This window comes from Trematomus bernacchii, unplaced genomic scaffold, assembly GCF_902827165.1.
Source record: "Trematomus bernacchii unplaced genomic scaffold, fTreBer1.1, whole genome shotgun sequence".
Lineage (NCBI taxonomy): Eukaryota > Metazoa > Chordata > Actinopteri > Perciformes > Nototheniidae > Trematomus > Trematomus bernacchii.
In genome coordinates, this window is record NW_022987689.1 from 15,539,141 (window position 1) to 15,554,487 (window position 15,347).

Below are 15,347 nucleotides of genomic sequence, written 5' to 3' on the forward strand. Positions count from 1 at the left end.
TTAAAAAAAAAATCTTCCCGGGGGAGCATGCCCCCGGTCCCCCCTAGAGGAGGTTAGGTCCCCCCCACTTAAATCATGTCCACATGGATAGGAAACTAAATACATTTGCACACATCTTGTGTCCATATCTTTCTGTTTTGGTGGTCATGCCACAACCGTGCACGTGAATGCATGCGCGAGTAAGATATCTGGATTAAGAGGCTGCTTTTTCTTTGCACAGCATGAAAGAAAGGCGAAATGAATGGGCTGTGATTTTAGTATTTTTAAGCAGAGGTTGAGTTCAATAATTTGTACGGCCCTTGAGAGGAAAAAGGTTCCCCACCCCTGATCTAAACCCTCAGAGTCCTTTACCTCACTGAGCCTCTCAGTCTGACAGGAAATAACTCTCCCTCCACATTATTGTAGAAACAGCTTCTTATATCCGTTAGCGCAGCAGAAGCTAACAACAATCCCCGCCGGTACTGGTGCGTCTCTCTCTCTCTCTCTCTCTCTCTCTCTCTCTCTCTCTCTCTCTCTCTCTCTCTCTCTCTCTCTCTCTCTCTCTCTCTCTCTCTCACTTTGGCTGTGAGCTGCGGGCGCCTGATAAGCCAACATCCCCCACTTTCATTACTTACAGCGCCCATCGTACAGGGCAAATGGAAAATGTAACCGGGGTGAAAAGGGTGTTATCTTTACTTAATTATGAATGTTGTTACATCAAGGCTGAAAATTCGTTTTTTTTTGTATTATATTTGTATTATATTTCCAATGAATCTTGTGGACGTGCAGATTCCCTGTCCTCCATCAGCGGGTGCACCCTCAGCACCCCTACTTCCCACGGCCATGCGAGGGCTCCCGCAACATCTTGCAAGAAACAGCGTCTGAGGGCTTCTTAACATTTAACAAACTATCAATGTGTCATACCCACTTAACGGGAAGAAACTCAGCTACCTGACGTTATGAACAATTTTTACCGAAACAAAACACAAGTCTAACGCCGAGCCTCTGAATTAGCACTAAGCGAAAGAGTGCTAACGCACTTAGCACATAACTCACGGTAGAAATATATTATACTTCATCGGATCTGCACAAACTAGATATCATATGAAAGCTGAGATTCCACAGATTCCAATGGTATAAGTATCATCACTGTGCGACCAAAACTCGAGCAAGCAAAGACAACACACAACTTCACTTTACGGAGCCAAAACGGCAAATACGTCTTACCTTTGCTTTTTTCTGATCAAAAGTTGTGTTCAAGGGCATTAACACACATATAACACTGCTGAAGGTTAATCCAATGTCTCTGTGTCACTTTGAAATGATTACTGATAATCCATCATCATATTTATGTCAATAAACTGAGTTTATGAGTGTATGAGAGCTGTAACCCAGCTTCCGGTTTTGGGCATGCTGGCTGCGCATCACTATCATTCACCAATGGTAATGTTTAGATGGATTTAGGAACTCCCTCTCGATTCTATTGGTTCTATCGGTTAAAAAGAGGTGTCAATCATCAAAATCGACCGATGGGTTCCAGAGATATGGCAAATACACCCAAATGACCCCAGAAGTGTTTTTTTTTTCTAAACCTCTCTAAAATGGTCAAATTTCACTTATTTTGCATCAATCTTGATACAGGTTACTTATTATATGTTATAGTTTGGATTCCTAAAGCTTTTTGTCTACTATCCCATCATTCAAGGGTGGTTTTCACTATAAGTAATGGTTTTTTTTTGGACGGAAACTATAATTTACATTTTTTTACTATGTTCAATCTGAATTTACTTTAAAATAAAAACATATATATTGATTCTGACTCTTCTACATCCAACTCACAGGTGTATTATTGCTTTGAGAAAAAAGATTATTAATTTACCCCTTTTAGAAGTGAAGTTATAGTCATTTGTTCTGGGCATGTCATTTTCGAGCCTGAAACCTGAAAAACAGGCTCAGGGCTTAACAGGTTAACAAACCCAAATCAAAACATCAGTGAAATGAACTAACTCTGCAGAACTAACAGACTGGAAGTGTTCAAGGATCCAGGCCTGTGCAGTGGAGCAGCTGGTTATAGGAGCACAAACAGCATGCTCTTGGTAAACACCAGAAGCAGGCCATTACACAGCTATTAGTGAGAAAATAAACAGAGCAAGCCCCCCATTGTTACAATCAAATCAAGTAATTTAACCCAAGGATTTTTTCACTAATGTCTCAGTTGTTTTCTAGTTACAGAAAGTTCACATGCTGGCCATTATTTAAAAATCCACTCTTGTTGTTTTTCAATCTCGGAACGCATTGGCTATTGGTCTAATGATGATAAGCCTTAAGGGGCATGAGGGTATGAGCCAACATTTTGTGGCAAGGGCGTCACTTTGTGTTATAAAAAAAAGTGGGGGGGGGGGACGTGTCTTCTACATCCCTAGTGTAAATGAGACCTGCTGCATATGCTACTGAATCCAACACATTTTACCCAGTTTTGGGGGGTTGGATTGTATCCAGTTAATATCTGAGCCAACACTTTCATTTGTGTGTGCCACTCATTGTTTACGACCAATAAGCATAGCAGCAAATACAAGTACCAGCTGCCGACTCATTTTATACTATGAAAAAAAAGGCGCACTTTGTCACCTTTCCTTTTAGAAATATCCCCATGTATCTTTTCTTAGTGATTCTTTCCTGACTTAAAGGGGACCTATCATGCAAAATGCACTTTTGTATGTCTTTTATACATGAATATGTGTCCCCGGTGTTCCAGGGAACTCACCAAGTGTCAGAAAACACAACCTTCTCTATTTTCCTCCATACCCAAATCTCTAAAAAAGGGGCTGGCGCTACGGCTATTGGGCCAACTCCACCAATCAGGAGGAGACAGCCACGGCCATTGCCGTTCGAAAGCGCTGGAGACGCTGTAGTACATATGCCAGGCCAGTAGATGGTGCTGTTCTCACAGAATCAGCCCTTGCAAAAACAGAGCTAGAAATTGTCAAATTGAGCAAAATGAGGCATGGCTAAAATGCATGATCTGTTTGGTATTTTGAAAAAAAAAAAGTATAAATATGCCTTATATAGGTATGGTCCTACACTATATTATTCAAATATAGCATGATAGGTCCACTTTAACTAAGAGGATTTTCAAAATGTTATGCTTTGAGAAAGTGGTGGGATATTATGGTCATGCAGCTTGTCTAAGCTAAAAAAGAAAGAAGAGAAAGTAGGCTTACTTCATTTAAGAACTTAGAAAAGGAGAATACAAAGGTATGGCGGGTAAGACAAACAAGCACGATTTAAATCTTGACATAAAGATATTTCCGTAAAAATCTCTCAATTTAGGATCCCTATAGTATATGGAATCTAATCTAAGCAAATCAATCCCCCATGTAATGTACATAATTGTATGACACAACCAGGGCCGTCCCTCCCTACAGGCAGATCACGCAGACTACGTTGGGCCTCACCTCGCGGAGGGGGCCTCATCTTGCGGAGGGAGCCTCAACTGAGCCGCAAATGTGGCGCACCGATGCGCTTATGCGGCGCAATTAGTGTGGCACGGCACGGTTTCGCCGCTGCGAGGCTCCACTAGCACCCCACCCCCCGACACAACAGACCAATCTCAGACTTGTAAGGGATAATGTGCAGCGAGGCGGTCATTATGGGGAAAAGAACACCCGAAAGGCAGAGCCCGACGCGAAGCAGAGGGATCTTGATCAGCACATAATGACAATAATGACCAAGTCGCTGCACATTATCCCGCTTATTACAAGGCTACATTCTCAACAAAGCAACGATATGACTCCCAATATTAATTTAAATGCTTTTATAGATTTTGAAAATGTTTTTATTGATAGTAGGCTATTATTGATTTAAAATGACATGCATCCGCTAAGAAAAATAGTCCGTTGTTACTGTTTGAACTATAGTAGCAACGGCAGGAACTGCTTCGATAGCGTTTTTGCGGACCTTTTTGATTACAGATTTTAAAACATTGTTGCTTGCTTTAAAAGTAGCACAATTCATTATGTCAAACCTTGGAAAGTATCTAGATATCCCTGCCCTAATGCCAAAGTAACTGGCAACTGAATATGTTTTGCCGTTTGATGTCTATGTCTGGACCGTTGCGTAAAAAGGAGGGTTTCTGCCCCGATACTTCTCCGCTGTTTTCTTGTCCCAGTTTGAAAAGCAAACTGCATGCAGTTTGCTTTTCGACCAAACTGTATACAGTTCAATCAACCGGACTTCTTTCTGAAGATGTGAGCGTCCTTAACAACGATCAATAACCGCTTGATAGCCGTCTTCACTACTGGCTTAACAACGTGTCACGTTTTCTGAATTGACCAATCAGAATTGAGTTTTCAACTAAGCCATGTAATAAAATGTAATATTAAACCATTAGATATGAAGATTGGTTCCACATCTGTTTCATAAATATAAAGTTAATGCTAGTTGCCTTTCGGCCTAATTTTGTCTATGTCATTGTTATATGAATATGCTAATGTAGTTATTTCCTTTTGGAAAAATACAATCCCCAGGTGATTTATCAATAACACACTAGTGATTCTTGACATAAATACCAATTTCAGCTCTAAAAGAAAATGACATTGTTTTGACACCAAAAATATCTGTTTGCTAATGCTAGCAAACTGTTAGCTAAACTCTTACTAAACTCTCTTAGTTCAGCAAAAAGACTGGAAACAGAAGAACAGGCTAGCCTGACTTTCTCCAAATGTAACAAAGTCGACCTTCCAGTAATTCTAGAGCACACTTATCAACATAGTACATCATGTTTTTTTAATGCAAAAAAACGTGAAATGTCATGATGACACGTCAGTCTTTGTGCTAACCTAAGCTAACCTCCTAGATGAAGGCATATACAGTCATTAGACAACATTTTGCTCATCTAGCTTTTGGCAAAACAATTATTAAACCACTTCCCAAAAAGCGTGAGCTTATTCTGTATCCTTGTTCTGCCTCTTTCCTTTGTACACATAATCCTTAGTGTTTTGGTGAAGCTTTCAAAAGGTCTGCTCAGATGCTTTTTGGCATCAATTAAAGGTAACTCCTTAGAGAAAGTAAAACTTGGTCTTAGTAATTTTTTCTGGGATAATGCTTTCTTATGTAATATGCTAATGTAAGTTACATTTTTACCCAAATCAATAACAAATAAAAAGAGAGTTTTAAATTAACTCTCGGAACGAAATTCAGTCTAGGACGATCTTTTATGTTTTAGCTAAAAGTTCAACCGAAAATATGTCCTGTAAACCAGAGCTGCTCCTAATAACAAACTCTCTCTTGCCTTTTATTATGTATCACCTTAGAGGTACACTGGACTGCTTCCAATAACACTTCACCACGTTTTTAATACCCAGATGCAGAATATTTTAAAAATATAAAAAAAAATCAAACCAGATGCTCACCACGAGAATTACCCTTTACTGGGATGTGATCCAGATTCAATATTTTTCTCTCACACAAACTTTCCCCTGCAGTCAATTAAAACACTCCAGACAAGTTGGAAGATTTCAGCATATTAAATACTACTGCAGCAACTGCTTCGAGTGCTAAAACTATAAAGTGAAAATAACTTTAAAAAACGAGAGGCAGGGTTGTATAAGGGATTTTTAAAGTGATACTCTAACATTATAACTTGCCAATTCTATGCTCTTGTGATGTCTGATTGCTCCGTAAAGACTTGCATTGCAGCCTGGAGATATCGCAGCTGTGTCCTAAAATTGGTCAATTAAATTGTCAAATCAATGTTTAAGCTCAAAGGCAGTCGATGGACGATGCTTGTAATGAAATGAACGTCCTGAGCCCAATTCTTAAGCTTTTACAATCTGCTCTGTGCCACATATACTGATTAAACATTCTCTTTTTATTTTTTTACTGTAACACTGCAGCATGATGCATCATTAATCTGAATGACAGTCATGGTGGTATGCTCAGCATCTCATCTAAAATCAACAACCTCTTCATATTCATTCTGAACGATAGCATCAGAGCAAATTGTGTCTGCTTTAATCTCAGGAGAAACATGTCAGGTGAATCTTGATGAAGCTACGTCTTTGCTGCGAGCTCTTTAGATGCTCGTCTAATCAAAGCCGCAGCATGCCGCTCGCCTGAGGCTCCACTGTTGACAGCCTTTAGGGGATTAAAGCTGATTTCCCTTTTGGTCAGAGTCACTCTTTTGAGGGTCCGACTCGCTCCGGCCCCGGGCGAGAGTACTATCCAGTTGTCACTGATACCCAGCTTACTGTTGTTTGATGCTGGGCATGTCTCTGCGGCGCCCCAGCTCATCTATCACAGTAACTGTGAATGGCGGACGGGGACTTGGAGGAACAGAGGCAGGCTGCTCCGACCCTCTCTTCTCACACTATATACTTAGTAATCTGTGCCGAGGCTATTCCCTCAATAGAGAATGGAGACCTTGTCTTCTGAGGCTTCAGATGGGCTAAAACAACACAGCACACACCACCGAGACTCTCCAGTGGGATAAGGCTATGTGAGTATATTGTGCTGCATACTGGAGTTTTGTGTAAAACAGATTCAAATATTACATGATTTTAATACATTATTGGAAACCCTTTCTATGATGTGTATAATGCATTGTTAACATACTTATAAAGCATAATATGCGGAAAGATTATATTTTAAAGTACTTATAAATGTCTATAATAATACTTAAACCAATGACAATTACACATTTTACTTACAAATTCAAGTTTCTGTATGAAATGTAAACAATATTTGTAACCCTTTCTATGATATGTGTATAGGCATTACTATAGTTCAATGTTTAATTATCTGTTTATAGAACTTGAAGTTGTATCTAAAAGTCCTATTATTAGCATTCATTATCATGCAATTTATATTGACTTATAAAGTCTAGTCTCATATTACTTCATAGTTGCTGGTCACTTAGATTTAATGCCGTTTTTCAAGCAAACATTGACAAGATGGACCTATAATCTGAATGCATTATACAGTGTTATAATCATATTATTATGTGGTATGACTATATTTGTCATGCATTATAGACATGGAAACATAGGAAATGTTATAACTGTTTTTTTTTGTATGTCTATATTTTTATGTTAAAATCGTTTTTTTTTAAAAATCGTTTTTTAGAGTTCTTATATTTGTGGATCTTTTCTTACAATTTATGTTCATTAACTTTGTTTATGTATGCACCATATATACCAAGGCAAAATGCTCGTATGTGTAAACCTACTTGGCACTAAACATGATTCTGATTCTGATTCTGATGAGCGATGGGCTAGAAGTAGTTTTTTCCCATGAGAGATTTCTGGATTGTTGTGTGTTTTGGTCACTGGATTGAATTCGCCAAATTTGGAAAAGGGGATGTCATGACATGCACTGACAGTTTGGCCACATTTAAATCAAAACTTAAGGGCAGTTGTGAGGTTGTCTTTTCATGTTGTCAGGCCAATGCCATTCAAATCTGATCATACCAACCCCCACACAGTTCAGAGTAATAAAGCTAGGCACTAAAGGCAACATCATGGTTATTTTAATACACTGGTACATTTTGAATGTTGGGCTGTCTTGCATTTCTCCTTTTAGACTAATGGAAAATCAAATAGGTGTTTATTTATTTACGTTCTCTATTTGCATGACTAGATTTCTTTTGAAATCACCAAAAGTTAGCATTAGATTATTCCTCACACGCACAATTGACCGAAACATCTTAACACCAAATAATTGTCTGGGGAAGTGGGGACACAGGAAGTTTCATATTGATACATATTAGTAAAATATGTATTCCCAATGTGTGATTTTGCAAAACATATCTATAAAGGCTGGAAAAAAGAGATGTTCTCATAGTCTGAGACGGAAATCTCCACTTCAGTAGTTATAAAACAGGGCGAAATGTGTAATGGCTGTTATATATTAGATTTATGGAGCGATAAAAAAAGATATCCAACTCTAAAGACGTTTGACTTTAATAAGATACACTTTTTTACGGAAGAGGATTAGGGCCACATTTGACTTTCTTTATCAGATTTGCCCAAAAGGGATTTTCTTTGTTCATTCTGATATTAAAGTCTCCAAAAAGTTTTTTTAAAGGGGACCTATCATGCAAAATGCACTTTTGTACGTCTTTTATACATGAATATGTGTCCCCGGTGTTCCAGGGAACTCACCAAGTGTCAGAAAACACAACCCTCTCTCTTTTCCTCCATACCCAAATCTCTAAAAACGGGGCTGCAATGGATCTGATACAGACTGATCCAGATTTGACCATTTCTCTGACGTCAGGACGGAGGAGCTGACCTATCAGGGGAATGAGAGGTTGCCGTGGCATGGTAACAGCATGGTAACACGACGCTCGTAACTCGGCCCCCTCCTTTGCAGGGGGGCGTGGTCAGCTGCAGCGCATGCAAAGACAGGGTGGAGGAGAGCAAAATAGAGCGAAATGAGGCATGGCTAAAATGCATGATCTGTTTGGTATTTTGAAAAAGAAAACGTATAAATATACCTTATATAGGTATGGCCCTACAATATATTATTCAAATATAGCATGAGAGGTCCACTTTAAGTGAAAATGTTTTCCTATTCACCCAAAATGGGAACCTTTCATTATTGCACATTTAGACAAAAATGTTTCATATTATAGTGAAATATGTGAGATTTAAAAACGTTTTCAGTAGATTGAATCGATAAAACTACACTGAAATTATGAAAACATCAAATTTAATTGCACATAGTGTATGTACAACAAAGCCTTGAACAACATACCACACACTTGACACAAATGGATCCAGCTGACAGAGGATACAGGCCTATCTGTGGCAAGAGGAAATAGTACAAAACATCAAAAGAATCGCCCTTAACTACACAGTTTGTTCGCCTCGTACTCCGTGTGGTTTGGTTGCCTGGCACTGAAAGCTTGCAGGGCCGTGAGTATCCTGGTCACGTCCGCGCTCGACAGTTTGAGCCTGTGGCGGAGCAGACAGGCAAACAGATCCACGTGTGGGGCCCCTGGGGGCGAGAGCCGGTTAACCCTTAGGCGCAGCTCCACGAGCTGCAGCAGGGCCGAGTCCTGTGATCCCTGAGTGTACGGGTAGTCTATCTGCAGAATCAGGTCCTGGATCGCCTCGGGGTCAAAGTGCACGCTGTATCCGAACAGCTGCATGCTGTTCACTTTCATGTAGCCGATGTTATTCAACGGCTCGATGGCCTCCAGAGGCTCGTAGTACACCGTGGTGTTCTTGCTGGCTCCCGCGGGGTCCCTAATGCGACTCCTCAGGTAGAAATGTACCGTTTCAAAAAAGCTCTTCCATCTGTTTCCAAGAGTTAAAGTCCAATTATAGCAGTCCAAGGGGATATCCAGTTTGGTTCGCTCCCAGTCAGGGTATCCGTGCTGACCTATAGGCATGGTCCAGCTTTCCGAATGACTGCCCCCGAAAGGATTCACAAACAGAGACAACGCCGGCTCCAGAGTGCTGTTTCTGGTGAGGCAAAACTGCAGCGCCAGTCCAAGCAGCACATGGACGCGGTTGGACTTCACCCGGTTGCTCTTGAGGGTGAGCAGCATTCTTTTCCTCCACGATGGGTCGAACCAAGTGTTGACCCGCACGTCGTTGCTCACGAACACGCCGTGCAGAGCAATGCGGGGGTCGCGCCGCTGGAGCAGGAAGCGCAGCTCCAGATCCTGCAGGTCGCGGTCGCTTTCTAACCCCAGGTAGGGGTCCGTAGGGTCGGGCACGGCAGGGCGGCAGGCTCCCTGGGTGAGGGTGAAGCCGAGGTTACAGCTGGAGCATCGGGTCCTGTTCTCCGCAGAGCAGGAGGCACAGCGGGTACCGTCGCCCACAGAGCAGGGAATGAGGCCCTGGCATGGGGGGTGGGAGTAGGGGCAGGAGCAGCTGCGGCTCTCATCACTGTAAACACCAACCTGGTGGTTCTCGCTGCAGTATAAAATGGAGAGGGAGTAGCTCAACCAGAAGTGCAGAGGCCTGAGGAAGACATGGAATTTTGTCAAACACTTTAGGGATACAGCATGGATTAATTGGCTAATACAAAATACATCACATTGAGTCTTTCATGTTTTGTGATTATGTAAAAAAAGGAAATGTTTAGCCCGAAAAGATTATCCTAAAAAATTGGTTGTTTTGATGTGCAGGAAAAACACTGTTTTCGAAGAACTCCAACTCAGATGGCGTTCCAAAAGCAAAATAAGATCAAAATGAATGTTTTAATCACTTGAATTCCCTTTCTGTGGTGCAGATGGGTAGTGATGACAGACACAAACAAACACATACACACATTCATACATCAAAATTGTCATATTTCATTTGCAGCAGATAATGGTATTTAATAGGCCCTATTATGCTTTTTGTGCATTTCTCTTCCCTGTAGTGTGTTAGGCTGTTGTGGTTGTAATTGGTCTGCAAAGGCTAAAATCCCTGTGTTCCCTCCAGAGGGAATTTCTCTCCCTCACTCCCCCCCCCTGCCTGAATTTGCACTCTGAATCTCGTTGTACTCTGTGTACAATGACAATAAAAGGCTTTAACTTTAAACGCCTCCATTGGACTCCTTTGTTTACTTCTGTAACATAATGACATCACTATGTAACACTTGTGCTTCTATTAACTAGAGCTCCAACACATTTTATGGGATAGGCTAAGGAGCGGGACATCTCTAAGCAGTTGACCAATCACAACAGAGCCAGCAAGTTAACCAATCAGAGCAGACTGGGCTCTGGTTTCAGACAGAGGGTGAAAAGAGGTCCTGCAGCACAGGCAGTATGAGAAAAATAAAGAGCTTTATGAACATTAAAGCATGGAGACATGTCACAGTAGAGGAATAAAATACAGATATGAACCTTTAAGGCAGATTTTGAAAAAGTAAAAACACAAAACATGTCTTACCCAGTGACCTTAAACCACTATTGAATGATTTTTTATAAGCATAAGGGGTGTAATAAAGACTTATAATTGGAGTCTGGACTAAGGGGGCAGTACCTGCGTTTAACTAGTGAGTTGATTGATAATGTCATTTAGTTAATTCCCCTGCCAGAAATAGCTATCAACATAGATTTCATGAGAGGCATAAATCTGAGTGAAGTAAAGATCACCATGGTCTCTGCTGAAACAGACTACCAAGGTGGGAGTGCATCTGAGCAAAGAGCAGCCATAACATTAAAAGAAAATAAGCAATCACATAATTTGATACAAGCTGAGCCATTCTACCATACTGAATATTGGATAGAGTAATACAATTACCAGCATGGAAAATAGAAATAAAAAGATTCAACTGTCAGCATGTAAATAGTCTAATACTTCCAGAGCAAGTAGTCAATAACACTTTTGGGCGGTCATATTCTATGATGATAGACATATTAGGCAAATGTTCAGGTTCATATTTATATGTTGACATGTCTCCATGCTTTAATGTTCAAAAAGCTCTTTACTTTTTAGAAATATCCCGCACATTAGCCTAACATATAGAATGTGTTCACAATTGTACGGAGGTAAACAAAGGAGTCCAACGGAGGGTGTGTGGAACTGTGGGATTTTAGCCTTTGCAGACCCTTTACATGCACACAACCTATATAACACACTACAGGAAAGCCCTAAGAAGCTAAATAGGGCCCTTTTAAACTCCACAACTGCTCTGCCTCAAGTGCCTTCTAATAAGTAGCGTCCTGCTCTGCTGCTTTCTCACAGTGCCTGGCGCATAAATCATTTTCATAATTATAAGCTTTTGGGGAGCACCTTGGGTTAACAGGCTGTGGTATAAATACCACCCCCAAACACCCCCACTTGTTCTCGTGTCGCCTCTTACCTCGCCCTATGCAGGACTATTTTGGGCTGTTTTCGGCACCTCTTGCTGAGGCTGAAGAGCTTGTTAACGGTGCGGCGGGCTTTGGCCAGGAGCTGGCTGCTGCCGGCCTCCAGCTGCCGGTGGCGCTGCAGCAGGCTGCCGTCCGTCCTCCACATGTGTTCCACCACAGATGTGTTCACAGCGTAATGGGTTGGCAGTTTCCCAACAAAGCTTTGGAACTCCTCTGGTAGAAGGAGGAAAAAAAGGACATGAATAAGTAAAACTCTGCCTGTGGCGATGCGCCGCGGGGTAACAATACCCCCGGAAAATAAAGTGTCAACTCCTCATTGTTTGTCCCAGAAAAGCAAACAGCTCCAGAGGAGAAATAACAGCTGCAACATGCCAGGAAAAGCATGTTTTGTGATTTTCTTTTGAAGCGGGAACGCAGATGTCTCAGAGAACAAATTATCTTTCTGCAAAAAGATATATGGTAATCACCACCTGTTGCCAGCATACACTGCTACCCACCTTTGAGGCAACTGTACATGATAGCAATGAAAGAAAAATTCCTGCCTTCAGCAACGCTCACTTAAATCCCATGTGTCAAATAGACCAACATAAACAGATATGTCTGAAAAGTTCCCTGACATGTTTCAAGAAAGAATTTGACATGTGTGTTACACCTACAGTCCAACAAAGTATTTGCTCACTTGAAAGCAGTGCAGTCACCCACTTTCTCTTTATATATTGTTTTATTTTTAGAAACAGACTTAAAGGTAGGGTAGGTAATTCACTTCAGAAACACTTTTTGTTATATTCCATGGAATGCTCTTAACATCCCGATAGCAATGAATAAATTAAATGCTTTGACAATAAATATATACAAATATTTCATCTGTGGAAGCCGTGGCGCTGTAAAAAGCAAGACCAATTATCTGCCTCGGCCCGCGGCAGATAATTGGATGGCCTACCTGCCTGTCAGCCTTCCATCTCGTGCACAAACTTATCTCGTGCCCTCATTGGTCATGTGCGCGTTCGTGTGTGTTGGAGGAGGGGCTCTGTAAGGAAGTCTGAAGGAAGGGGCAGATTTTTTTCGGTTGTGTACTTTCAAATTCTAGCGCACTCGAGCTGGTTTCTCCATTCTTACCTACCCTACCTTTAATTTAAAACCACAGGGTGTTATTAAAAGTATGCTACTGTGTTTTTCATCTAACATCAAACACCCTACCGTGGAACTATAGTGGTATAAAGTTCCAACAGCAGGTTCTTACTTCTGATTTTTGCTACAAAACATCAGAGTTGCTGCACATATCTTTGTTAATGAGTCTCAGTTCAGGCTAATAATCTTACAGGGCCTTATTCATAATACAAATCCTAGTACAAAGAATTGCTCCCAGTGATGAAATTCAAAGGAAATTCCTTAGATTCTTACGTTTCAAAAAATGTTCCCTCACAGTTAAGTTTCGGGTAGAGATCAAAGTTTTTTCACTAAGCATCCGCCCTTAAGAGAGCTGCTATGGTAAAAACAGTTCGGAGTAAGGAGGAGGACTTTAAAAAGGCTTAGAGTTTCTTAAGCAGAGGAGAAAATAGCATAAAGGCAAAGAGGTAGGAGGAATATTCTCCAACCGCTGAATGACAGTGAGTTAATGAAGCGCTACAGATGGAATTATTACATTTAAATGCAAATCAACGCCGCTACTTATATAGGCCAGCAATCACGGAAATTGATATAAGCCGAGACGTTTTCCTATAGTTAATATTGGATAGATTAAGTAATCAAATTACCAGCATGGAAAATAGAAATTAGGCAAATAAATATAACAACTGTCAGCATGTAAATAGTTTGCAAAGCAAGTAGTCCATAACCCTAACCCTAACATTCCAATTTATTTGACAGAAAAACGTTTTCCTGACAGAAAGGAGAATTCAGAAAAATGCCACATCTTAAAAGAGACAACATTTATCAGACAAGGTTTTTTAAAGAGGAAATGTTATACTCATTTTCAGGTTCATAATTGTATTTTGTGTCTCTACTGTGACATGTCTCCATGCTTTAATGTTCAAAAAGCTCTTTATTTGCTACATGTATTGGTTAGCTGGCCGGCTCTCTTATGATTGGTCGACCGCTTAGAGATGTCCGTGCCCTTAGCCTTTCACAATGTGTGGGATCGCCAGCCAATAGGAGTGCAATTGTTACATACTGTAGTGATGTCACTATGTTACAAAAGTAAACAAAGGAGTCCAATGGAGGCGTTTTAGCCCGAGTGTGGGAGAGAAAGTCCCTCTGGAAGGAATACAGGGATTTCAGCCTTTATAGACCATACATGCATAATAGGGCCGCTTTAGTTTCACTGTCCATTATATGCTGATTATTATAGAAGGCCTCAAACTTAGCAGCAATCAGCGTTGCTGCAAATATATGATTCATTTTTGTGTAAAGGCCAGTCGGGCCACTCACTCTCTGGGCAGTATGTTAAGGGTAGTTATACTACTGTCTCGATATCGACACAGTCATACAATATTAGGTGCTTGGATGCAGGCCAGGCTTTTCGTAACTGCTGGTTCATTTATGGGTGTAGAAGCCTTTTTAAAGTGCACAGAGCTGAGGGAGATTACTATAGGAGCCGTGAATGAAGCAGTGTGCTTCATATAGCGGGCCTTCAAATCAATGCCACACAATCAATAATAGAGTTACACAGTGGCGGTGAGTTACATTCAGCAACCATGATGAAAAGCTCAGTGGTGCTCTAACTGTAATGCAGCTATACACGGAGGAGTAGCACAACATGTTGCATTATTGTTTCATATCCTCATATTATTATTATTCTCTCTTGGTTAATCTTTTTGATAGAATGTATGTAGAGGTAGCCTTAGTTAGTATAATCAGCAACATTTACTTTGATTATTTAGCATGAAAGTAACCAATGCAGAGACATTTGAAATGTACTGTTTAGTCGTTAGGCTAGCTAGGTGGCTGGTCTTTTATAGCAAATCATTATATTCTAAAATAAATGTGTTTCTCCCTTGTTTCTCTTCTACTTTGTAGATGTATTAATAACGTTGTAAGATAAATGTAGTGAAATAAAAAGTACAGTCTTTCCCTTAGATGTGCAATTCAGTAATATACTTGAGCAAATATATTGATTGACTGTCCACTACAGGAGGTTGTATACCACTCTCATGTGACCTGCTAGTTAGCATACCAGCTGGTTAGCAACAACATTTGCAGCTCTTCTTTAATGATTAACATTTTACATCTTTGGGTGAGGTTTGAGTAATATGCTTTTTTTCCCCTTTTAAATATACTGAAAAAAAGAACAATTATTTGCTAAATATGAATTCTACTAGTATTTGAATAGGGACTTTTTGTATAACTTTTGGCAAGAAAGCAGGTTATCCTCAACTTTATATTGTGATTCCCAAGAGCACTTTGGTAGGAATAGACTTTTGAAACGATAAGTGGAGTTGATAAGTATAATTTTACATTGACTGAAAGGTCTCATGATTCAGCGTCTGGTAGCTGCCAGAGTTTGACAGCCAAGAATGCACTTAGAACAAAAACCAGACATGTGTTTTTGTTCTAGTAA

At 40.5% G+C, this 15,347-nt stretch overlaps 1 protein-coding gene across 1 annotated transcript in view; it reads right to left on the bottom strand.

Moving 5' to 3' along the window:
• Positions 1-8,671: 8,671 nt before the first annotated feature.
• Positions 8,672-15,347, bottom strand: part of LOC117488886 (BMP/retinoic acid-inducible neural-specific protein 3-like) — a 29,975-nt gene continuing 23,299 nt past the window's right edge. The window contains 2 exon segments of the mRNA XM_034138039.1: positions 8,672-9,950; positions 11,782-12,004. Coding sequence (XP_033993930.1) covers positions 8,825-9,950; positions 11,782-12,004 — 1,349 coding nt within the window. The 3' untranslated portion in view covers positions 8,672-8,824.